This window comes from Mastomys coucha, chromosome X (assembly GCF_008632895.1).
Source record: "Mastomys coucha isolate ucsf_1 chromosome X, UCSF_Mcou_1, whole genome shotgun sequence".
NCBI classification, from domain to species: Eukaryota; Metazoa; Chordata; class Mammalia; order Rodentia; family Muridae; genus Mastomys; species Mastomys coucha.
In genome coordinates this window covers 96,998,966-97,010,559 of record NC_045030.1, presented here as the reverse complement: position 1 = coordinate 97,010,559, position 11,594 = coordinate 96,998,966, and the positions used below count along the sequence as shown (strand labels likewise).

Genomic DNA, 11,594 nt, shown 5'->3' with positions numbered 1-11,594 from the left:
AGGAAAGGAAAGGAAAGGAAAGGAAAGGAAAGGAAAGGAAAGGAAAGGAAAGGAAAGGAAAGGAGTGGAGCTATTTTGGACTGGGCATGATAGTATCCAAGCACTCAGTAGACCTAGGAAGGAGGATCATGACTTCTAAACTATCCTCAAGCACAGGACAAGATTCTGTTCAAAAGATCAAGAAAATGGAGAAAGGGGTAACTCTTATTCCAAGCTCTTCTTTCTCTATCTTTCTCAGATAGCAGTAAAGGAAAAACAATACTTTGAAGAAATAGAAGAAAGAAAAGGTATGTTGCTTTACCTTCTGAGTCCTTTTCATAAAAAACACCGTGAGGGTGAATGGTGTAAGGCCGGCTGGCAAAATTCTTCAGGTGGATCAAGATGACATCCCCGACTTCAGCCTGTAACAGTGGTCCTAGGAAGCCCAACCAGGCAGGCTTGGCTATTTCATCAGTGTATGTGTCATCACTGTATTCCTTATAGACAGTCTTCTTGTAAGTACTCCCTATCCTGTTTTTGTCAGACTTTAGGAAGCTGGAAGCCACTCTGAGAAAATACAAGACAGAATTACAACTTTTCTACCATCTTCAAACAACTAGAAATTTCTTCCCCGGAGAATGCTAACAAAAAAAAAAAGGAATGCGATTGCCCTTGTGGAAATATGTGAAGTAGAAAGTTTAGACATACAAAATTGCTGAAATATGACCATCTTTTAACATCCAAAGATTCATTCTTACATAGTGCAAACAAATATAGTGACAAAGCGATAACCAGCAGTATAACAACTGTTTTTAAACAGCCACCTCCTCATTCATGTAACCATTAGCTTTGTGCTGCTATAGAGGGAGAGCAAAGGATCATGGTGGTCATGACCACAGGCTTTAGAGCTAGACCACATTGGATTAAATATCATTGGCTCCATTTTCAGATTTTTTGAAACATTGGACAAGCTGCTCTAACTTCTACATACATAATTTCACCATCTTCCAAATAACTTCAATGTATATAATTTCACCATCTTCCAAATGAAGGTAATCACAGAATCTGACTTACAAAGTTGTTATGGTGACAAAAAGAATTTTATATTCTAGGTCTTGGGAGTTAAAGTGCATAGTTAACATGCAAAAGGCCTTGGACTGGATTCTTATAACCATGAGAAAGAAAAAATAAACTAAAATTTAAGGAATCTTTATGATAGTACCTCGAAAATTACCAAAGTTCAATGCTATTATTTGAAATTATTAAGGTGAGTAATTATTTTTTGCTCTTTCAAAGCAAGTTCAGTAGAAGAGTTCTAACTTCAAAGCTGGATGAATAGTTTGTATCAAAAGACAGCTTATGCTAATCATACACCTCAGTGATAGAGAACCCTTGCCTACAATATATAAGGTAGTAAGATTTATACCAGGACTATGAAAACAGAAAAAAGAAAAATAAAGTTGTTAGTACTTTAAGATGGAAAACTTTGGGCTTTGGAGAGATAAATGAACCACCATTGTAAAAGATGCTATAATACATTCATTCATTTTCTTTTAACTTTTGGTGATGCATTAACCAGTTTCTAGAATCAAGAAAAGTTAAACTTTCCCACTGTTAGGCTGAAGCAGGAGGATTTTCATGAGTTCAAACATAGCAAGAATTACATAGTAAGCTCCAGATTAGCCTGTTCAATGGTATAAATAAGATGTTATCTCTGAAAGTAAGAAAGAGAAAGAAAGAAAGAAAGAAAGAAAGAAAGAAAGAAAGAAAGTAAGTAAGGAAGGAAGGAAGAAAAAGACAGAATGGGAGGAAAAAGAGAGAGATGGAAGGGGAGGGGGACAGAGGATCAGAGGATAGAGTAGACAAAGAGAAGAGAAGAGAAGAGAAGAGAGAGAAGAGAAGAGAAGAGAAGAGAAGAGAAGAGAAGAGAAGAGAAGAGAAGAAAGGTAACTTTAATGTGAAGAGTACAATGGTTAAAAACAGAATCAAGTACACATCTACTTTACAGATATTCGAACCCCACAACCCAGCTCCTCCATTTATTAGCTATAGGATTTAGATGAGTGACTTGACTTTTCATGAGCCTGTTTTCTCATTTATGAAATCAAGTCGCTCTATGTTTATATGTTGCTCAGTGGTAGAATGTATAAGATCCTAGGTTCTATCCTCATATTACAATATTGATGATATTCAGGCTTCCTAAAAATTTTTCAGGAATTGGATGACATATTTGTAGATATATAGTATGACATGTCTCCTAGAGCTCCTGTACAAGCTATCTGTTACTGTCATTTCCTTATTTGTAAGACTTTTTCACATATCTAGAATTAGGGTACTTCTACCAGGGTACAAAAGCATAATTTCCATATATATCTCTTATAAATATTATATACCTTTCATAAAAAAAACCAAACAGCTGTTTATAGATTGGCATTATGAATCCCATCTTAGATGAAAAGAAACATGTACTTATCAAAAGGAATCTAAAAATGCTAAGGTGCTTCATTGCGGAAAAATAAATTTGGGATGGGATACTGGATCTTGAGTCAACTTTGTTTCCAAGAATTCTGTTGTTGCATGTGTGGTCCAAAGAGCCTAGAAGCTGGGTGCTATGATACCTGAAGAAAGAACCCCCAGAAGATTAGATCTTGAACTGTAAGAATGTCCTCTTTCTTTCTCTACATCTAATAATATATGAGATGAAACCTACATGTCATTGTTCAGAGTTTGATTTGTGATGACATTTCTTCCTTTGGGAGCATAGTTCCACTGCATATCCTGTATGCCCAAGTAGTAGTTTCGAATGGCCCCATCAGTTGGTAGAGACCACAAGGAGTGCATCAACAGTAAAGCCCAGAGAAGATGGCCTGCCTTCATGGCCCACAGTACTTTGAGAAACAGGGAATGGAATCTGCTGGTTTGAAGGGAACAAAAAAGATAAAAAGAAAACATAGAAATTTTGCAGGCGTCTAGAAAACTGTAGTGGCAAGAAACAGGAAATGGCTGAAAATGCAAAACCCAATTAACCCATTTGTTGTTGTTGTTGTTGTTGTTGTGTTTTTAAACCACTCTATATTCCTTTCAGTACAATAAATATCCAGTGGCCTTTATATATAGGTTGTTAGAGAACAAAGTTAAAAATTCATCCATACTACTAATCATGTATTGCTTCCTTCAGAAGAGAAACCTGTATTCTGTTCTTTCAGCAGTATGGAAGAAAGAATGTACTCTGACCCTCAAACCAGGAAACAGTCATCAGAATTATGAACAGACTATACTGACTGACTTTGTATCTTAATGAAGTTAGTAATACTTCCTTTGTCTATTGTCCCATAAGTAAAATATGACTCATAGCTGCTACTTCCCATAATCAATAAATCATATTTTAAAACATGTGAGAATACATCAAAAGACATTTGCAGGAATATTCATAGACCCAAAATGAAAACTTTCAAAATGTCAATCAATATTGAAATGGTTGAGTAAATTGCATTTTATTTACACAATGGAATTCAGAATGACAGCAATAATGAACAACCTAAGACTGTGGACAACACAATGGGCACATTGGTAAATGCAACTCTAAAGAAAACACAAAAGCATACATATTCTATGATTCCATTTAGGTAAAGGGAAAATTACAGAAAACTAATCTGTTCTACAAGAATTAAGGAGACAAGTGAAAAAAAAACAGCTCAGTTGTATATACTACACACTGTACATTAGTTCCTGGGTTCCATCCCCAACACCATTATAAAAAAATGAAGATAATGTTCACCCTTGATGCAAAGATCAGTGACTGGGAAGGGAAGAGGTCATGTTCTGTTTCTTTATCTGTATTCTATTTATTTGGATGTGTTCAAGTTTCTGAAAATATGCTGAGCAATATAGGATTTACAGACATTTTGTATATGCTTCATTTTTGGCTTTAAATGATAAAAAGGAGAGAGAGAGAGAGAGAGAGAGAGAGAGAGAGAGAGAGAGAGAGAGAGAGAGAGAGAGAGAGAGAGAGAGAGAGAGAGAGAGAGAGAGAGAGAGAGAGAGAGAGCAAAAAGAAAAGAAAGTATGTGAGGGAAGTTGTTTGAACATCTTAGATTCTCCACTGCTTCCCAATTCTATATATAAACTCACTTCACTGGTTCCATCCTGATTCACTGCCACACTCAGCTTTTTAGCCTCTTATTTCAATGTTTTAAGGAAGAAGGTTAGAACCTGGGCAGAAGGCACTAAGTCATACCATCCATAGTGACCAAACCCAGAAACATAAACATACATTCATATGTGCACACATGCATTTACTTAAAAGCACAAATGCATATATTTACATCCACATGCAGCTGTATTGTCAACATAGAGACACAGTCACCTTTGGAATAACAACAGCAACAATAAATAGGTATTTATTTTGTCTATAGTGTGATCATTCTAACCACATAACACAAATTAAAATTTTTAAGCCTTACAGCCATCCTATGAAGTAGATGCCATTATTTCCCCATGGTATAGTGGAGGAATTGGAAAACACAGATGTAAAGCCACTTGCCCAAGGCCATCTTAGTTAACAGAAGCTACAGTTGGAATTTAATTCTGGGAAATATGATTCCAGCACCTAAGATGTGGGCACAAAAATGAATTTGCACACTCACGTGTATATGTTGGGGAACTCTGCATATACTCACACATATAGCTATAGCTAGAAAAACTGCATGCATTCTAAAATAGGCAATTGCATGTGGCTATGTTTGCTTTAGAAACAGAGAGATAATCATACAAGGAGATAATCATAATAATGATAATAACTACGTTTCCGTGAGATATGACTAAAGGCAAAACACTATGTTCAGTGCATGAAACAACCTGTTTCATTAAATATTCAACTCAAAGCATAAGTAATAGGGACTATTACCCCAAGCTAGAAATTCAGTCTCTACTGGGCATGGTGGTGAACGACTAATTTTAGTACTTAGGAGGTTGAGGCAAAAAAAAAAAGGATTGAAGCAGGAGGTTTATATACTTAAGCCCATCCTGGGCTACGTAAAGAAAAGAAACTCTTTAAAATTAATTAATTAATTAATTAATCCAAGCCCTACTACCACAAAATATTTAAAAAGATGTACAGTTTCAAATGTGGATAAGAAGGACACAGGTATTTACCCTAAGAAAGCCCAGATACTTACTCAGATTAAAATCAAACTTAAAGAGTTTTTTAAAAGAACTCTCAGGCTTTTCCATACACAGTAATCATGGAAGTATTAATCACCAGTCTCCATATTATGTCTGGCAGAAAGCCCTAGGTGTAAAGACAGGCATGTCTTTGAGGGTGGGGGAGCAATTTCTTGCAGAAACCTGGCTGCCCCTTTGATTGGTTATATAACCTGGTTATTATTTAACAGCTATGTTAAACTCACATGTAACATACGTTTAGTATCGGCCTTGGAGGAATAAATCAGAAACAAATTATGGAAAAGAGCTCTAGTGATACCAATGTTTGGAGCACAGGGCGCAGTTCCTATTGGCTTGCTTGCTGGCTTTTCCTTCTTTCTCCTAGCTACAGTTTGCTAATGTACCTTGCAGTCTCCTAAGAAATTGCAGTCTCCTAGGAAATTGCCTTCATTTACTACATTGTACAATAAAATCCTTGAGAGTAGATGTCACAGAATACAGGTGTCCATGTATCTATTAGCAGATGCAGTGCCGAGGGCTTAGTAGGCAGACCTTAGCAGCTACTGTTAAAGTGAAAGGAATGAATAAGCAGGCATGTCCCCACCTGTTAGCTCCAGACTAGCTTCAGCACTAGTTTGAATAGTGACTTCAGGCACGTTGGGGTTTTTGTTTTGTTTTGTTTTGTTTTTACCTTAATGAGCCCCAGTTTTTTATCTATAAAACAACTCAACATACAGAGCCAATCTATACAGTATTGACATGATAAAAGCTATGGAAACTTTACAATCTAGGGGAAAACATACATGTGTAACTGAAAATATTGGTATTTAAAAGGTCCTCAGAATCATTTCTCTCACATGATGCTAATACTCACATTTACTGGTGAAACACAGGTACAGTCACATGTAACTACACACAATACTATGCCTGGAAACACATTTATCCATTCCTTAGGACCCTCAACCTGGAAGAAGTGACCTTCGTTCAGTGGACTTCTGTGTGTACACTGGACTTCACACTTCCTTCTCAAAGAAGTACAAGCAAAGCAGCTATGCCTTCAGCTTATTTACCTAGAGAGAAAACAATTCCAGGTAAGAGTTCCAGTACTGCAGTCTTACATGACAATTTTAGAAATGTCTGGAGAGACTTAGTACAGACCATTAGGGTAGAATGAACAAGCATTCAAAGCTGGAAATGGTGACTAAAGTTCCAAAAGGCTAGAGAATATAGAGCCTAACAATTTTACTATATGACGTACTTTTCATATCTGAGACCTTATTTCTCATAGTCACTAAAGATATGGATTTGATTTCCATGTTTTACATGCAGGGCAGAGGCTTTGGACTCACACCTCTTAAACGAAGCCTGGATTCACCAGAATCTCCATCTTTAACACTATTTGCTGTCTCATAGAGTTACTGTGAAGATTAAATGAACAACATACTACACCTGTATAATGCACAAACAATATTGCATATGTACATGAGCTAGTTATGAAAAGTAACAGTGGTTATTATTATTATTAATATTGAGGAAATAGATTTGAACATAAAGCCAACCACTATCATAAACTTGGTTTTGTTTGCTTCTTTCTCTCTCTTTCTTTCTGTTCCTAACAATCAAATCCAAGTCATAGTACAAGCAAAGAAAGTACTCCTAGCCCAAAAACTTATCACTGATGATAAGTCATGATCGACATGTATATATTCTAATGTTCTGATACCGGGTAACACATCCAAAGTATAGAAGCACTTTTACATTGGCATAAAATGTACACATATCAGGCTGACATTCTGTTCATGGAAGAAACTTGGTTTAATGTAAGCTAGTCCTTGGGGCAGTTATGATGACACATACCTATAATCTTAGTACTTATGGAGGTGAAGGTTGAGGCAGTAAGATCAAGAAGTTAAAAGCCAATCTGGACTATATAGTTAAATTCCAAGTTAACTCTCTCTCTCTCTCTCTCTCTCTCTCTCTCTCTCTCTCTCTCTCTCTCTCTCTCTCTCTCTCTCTCTCTCTCTCTCTGTGTGTGTGTGTGTGTGTGTGTGTGTGTGTGTGTGTTTTGTGTGTATTAAATAAACCAGAATTTAGAGTCAGATAAGCTTAGTTGTGAATACTATGTTTAAATAAGATAAATATATACAGTATCTGCAACTTGCCACACATCTTGTAAGTACTAGTTTTTCTTCCTTTAAATTACTGACTTCCTATCTTTCTGTCTTGAGACTGAAGTTGTCATTGATGTTGTTTACTTTGGTTTTTATCATACACTTTAAGGGCAGAGGAAAGGAAGAATCCATAAACTTCCTTTAGATCTACTTGGACATTTCATGAAAATGTGGAAAGTATCCAAGCACCAATAAGAGAAGAGAGAGCGAGAGAGTAAGAGGGAGTGAGAGAGAGGAGACAAAGAGAGAGAGAGAATCCACTTCTTGCTTCACTGTTTGTTTATCACATAACACTAAGCAAATTATGTAGCTTCCTGAGACTAATCTCATTTTTTAAATAGTGAAAATCTATACTTTGGGTCTCTCAATAGTTTCTTATGAAGACCAAATGAGGTGAAAGGCATGAAATCCCTGTGTAAATTTTTCATCAGGACTATGATATATTTCTTGCTGATGGGCCTGCAGAGAAAAACTGGACTGGTGTAGGAAAAGGGAAACAGGAAGAGTTTGCAGCCCCTTAGGAGGAACAACAATGTGAACTAACTAGTACCCTCAGAGCTCCCAGAGACTAAACCACCAACCAGAGTACACATGGGGGGACTCATGGCTCCAGCAGCATATGTATAGTAGAGGATGGCCAAGTCGGTCATTAATGGGAGGAGAGGCCCTTGTCCCTGTGGAGGTTCTATGCCCCAGGAATACCAGGGCCAGTAAGCAGGAGAGGGTCGGGTGGAGAGCAGGGGGAGGCGGGAGTGAACAGAGTTTTGTTATTGTTGTTGTTGTTTGTTTTGGGTTTTTTTTTTGGGGGGGAGGGGAAACTGGTAAAGGAGATATCATGTGACATGTAAATAAAGAAAATATCTAATAAAAAAAAAAAGAAACGAGATAAGTAAGGTGGGCATGAGTGTCAGGTAAAAGCAAAAGGGAAATCTCTTTAAAAAGTAAAAAGGAACCGGGTGATGATGGCGCATGCCTTTAATCCCAGCATTTGGGAGGCAGAGGCAGGCAGATTTCTGAGTTCGAGCCCAGCCTGGTGTACAGAGTGAGTTCCAGGACAGCCAGGGCTACACAGAGAAACCCTGTCTCAAAAACAAAACAAAACAAAAGACAAAACAAAAGTAAAAAGGAAGAGCCATTCAGAGTAAGGACAAGCTCAGTGACTATTTGGAATTCACTGTAATTTAATTCATGTACATCAATTTCTTGTTTCAACCTGAGGAGAAAGTCAAACGTCTCCTTTCTTTCAGTTATTTCAGTTACTTTCTAGGCATACTATGGTAGCCTGAGCCAATCCTTACGAATCATGGAAATTTACATGAAGGTTTTCTCTAGAATTTGCAAGTCACTTCTTTAATGTGATGTTGCTTTTTTTTTCCTCTGTCGTTAGTCTTGTGTTAGTTAACTAGACTGGCTTTAAAACAGCTCCTCTTAGACAGAAAATCACTAAAATGAATAGAAATGTGGAACTATCTATAGTGAGCGAGCCCTGCCTCCACCCTCTCAGTTTGGCTCCTGGCTTTCTGAACGTTTTGGCACTCTGTTGATAGTAAACAAATCTATGTTAATGACCCTCATTCAACTTTCATCTTGCCTGTAAGAGGTGTCAGTAAATTATTTTCACTTCTGTGAGCCTCTGCTTTTTCATCCTCAAAATGGGCATTCTGATCCTTTCCTAGGACTGTTTGAGACTCAAACAAATCATGAATAACTGAGGCAGTATACTAGTAGTTTGTTCAGTAATATAGCAGACAACCCAGTAATGAGCAACTGAATCCACTATATCCCTCAAATCTATAAAATGTTTAGACCACTTTTATGTGTGTGTGTGGTTGTGAGATACTTAGAAAACTGATAACCACGATAGTGAAATGGTTGGTTCAAAATCATGCAGCCAACAAGGCCAGAATTTGAATCCAAGCTCAATCAAGGTTTTGCTCATGAAACACTACTCTTAAAATAATTCATATTTTACTGTGACTCAATTAGCACTTACTGAATCTGTGCCTACCTTGTGTGAAAAAAAATATGAAATCTAACATGGTTGTATTTAAGGGTTTGTGATCTCCTGTTCAAAGAATTTGCAGCTACATGATCTCAACAAAACTTCCCAACCTAGGAGCCAGAAAACGAACAGGCTGTTTAGACAGCAAAATGGACTATTCTCTGACTACAAGACTGTCCCAGAAAACAGTGGGGCCAATGTGATCCTAGCCATTTTGGCTAGAAGAACAAAAGGAAGACAGTCTATTGTCTCCTGTTATTTCCCTGTGCACCTAAGTAAACTTCCTCCAACTCTGCAGTCCACCTACTTTTTCTCCCAGTGACCCTGGGCTTTTCTAAACCCAACTGAGTAAGCATTTTGGATAGGAAGGCGAGTGAGGTTGTTTCAAAAAAGAAAGCTTACCTTGTTAAAGAAAACCCTTCCTTCCTTTCTTTTTCTTCCTTCCAAATTCATGTCAGCGGCCCATCAATGCTGAACTGCAGACCCCAGCCTGAGCCTGCCAGACCTGTTTACTTAGTAAACACGGTTACAAAGCTCTTCCCCTGAATTAAATCTAGGACTCTTGTCTGGCGGGGATTACTAGGGTGAGTGAAAGGGGGAGGGGACAGTGCTGGGTGCCCTCTTTTCCACAAACTAAACTACTGGAATGTCCTGTTCCCGCCGGTTTGGTACAAAACCCGGGGTGGTTCTTTAACAATATCCGGGTGTTTTCCAAATCCTGGTGAGGATCTCCGGAGGAATTACAAGGAGGTGGGCTGTTTATGTTGCTTGCTAGTTGGCTTTGCTGAGCCAGGATGAGAATGAATCTTTGGTGTGGCCAGCCAAAGCCCACAGGCAGATTCCAGCTGCCTGGGTTAAGAAATAGGAGGACGAGGACAAGGTGTATAACTTGATGGTAGAAATGCTGATAATGACAGACAGTAGTAATGCCACAAAGATCTCTTAAAATTTTAAACTGTACTCTGGATCTTTTATTTTGGTAGCCAACACCATTTCTGTCCTTTCTGCAAAGAAAAGGCAGTGAAAAGTCAGTGGACTTAGTAGACCTACATCCTAGCTCTTCTGGCTTTAGCAACAATTCGCTGGCTGGATTCAGCCTAGGGCCTTGCTACACTGTGCTCCTTTCCATTTGTATGATGAGGGTCTTAAGATCGATCTGAAGCCATTCATCTCTGTAAAAATTACTAATCTATGATTCTGTGAAGTCGCATTTTAAGTAATAAGAACAGCTGAGAAAGAAATGTAAGGAAAGAATGAGTGAAGAATGCGCTACACCCTGTTGAGAGGGGCTATTTCTACTCACCAGACTTCCCAAACTCATGGAGGGTACAGGTAAGGTGACAGTCTACTATCTGGTGCCCTTGCTTGGCAGGGAGAACTCCACTAGAGCGGACTGTCTTCTTCACTCCAGTTCTACACACTTCCTTTGCCCCGAACCTGAAGCACCTGGATCAGGGGCCAAGAAAGAGGACTTTCATAAGACAGAAAGTCCCTCTGAGCTGGTAGGTCAAAGTCTGAATCATAAACAACTAGAGGTTTTAAGGATAGTCAGCCACTGAGGAGCTGCCCTGTAAATTGCAGCTTAGGCCAAGGGAAGCAGAAACACCAGTAAAGGGAAGGGAGGAGCTAGCAGCCTCAGCTACCTCGGAAACATGCAGCAGCTGGATTGGTTCACAGCAGCACCTAGGATTACCTGCCTAACACTCATGTGGACCTTGAAGCTGGAGGGAGAAGGTGGTGACCAAACCCATTAACCTGAGATCCAAGTCCAGGCTCTAAGGCATTTATGACAGAGAAGGAGGGAGGGGAAGGGATAAGGCCTGGGCTCTGACTCATGAAACACAACAAGAAGCAGGTCATTATAGATGCTCTTAAGTCAACACAGTAAAGACTACAGAAGGCAAGCGAGACAAGATTTCCGGCCTTATAATATTTATTCACAAATTTCTCTGAGAGTGGAAGTGGTTAACACCTCTCACACAAATCCTGCATGTTTCTGATGCTTTTCTCTTGGGAGTCACTTGGAACATATTTTTAAGCAGCTGCCTATAGACCATAGTTTGGCAAGCTTGAATGTAAGGAGTTACTTAATATATATTTTATTTCTTAGAATAGATTGTTTCTATATAGTATAACTTGTCAAACTATAGTATAGCTTATAAAATCTATCTTATTTCAACAGTAAAAATTTATAAAATAAAAGCAACAGACACAATTTGAGCTATGAGCTATAGAACTTTTTGTGTTTTAGGCTTTTTTTTTTTTTTTTTTTTTTTTTT

General features: G+C 38.2%; 1 protein-coding gene across 6 annotated transcripts in view; it reads right to left on the bottom strand.

Annotated features, from left to right (window-relative positions):
- The window catches only part of Heph (hephaestin), an 86,898-nt gene extending 76,006 nt beyond the window's left edge, over nt 1–10,892 (bottom strand). The window contains exons 1-4 of one of the 6 annotated variants that reach the window (XM_031365301.1): nt 10,619–10,892; nt 6,017–6,212; nt 2,690–2,890; nt 302–546 (exon numbers count right to left, since the gene is read on the bottom strand). In XM_031365301.1, coding sequence (XP_031221161.1) covers nt 302–546; nt 2,690–2,856 — 412 coding nt within the window. In that variant the 5' untranslated portion in view covers nt 2,857–2,890; nt 6,017–6,212; nt 10,619–10,892. Of the gene's footprint in view, nt 1–301; nt 547–2,689; nt 2,894–6,016; nt 6,213–9,717; nt 9,988–10,618 lie in introns of those variants that run through there. The other 5 variants (XM_031365291.1, XM_031365330.1, XM_031365339.1 and 2 more) reach the window with 5 other exon arrangements.
- Nucleotides 10,893–11,594: the final 702 nt, after the last annotated feature.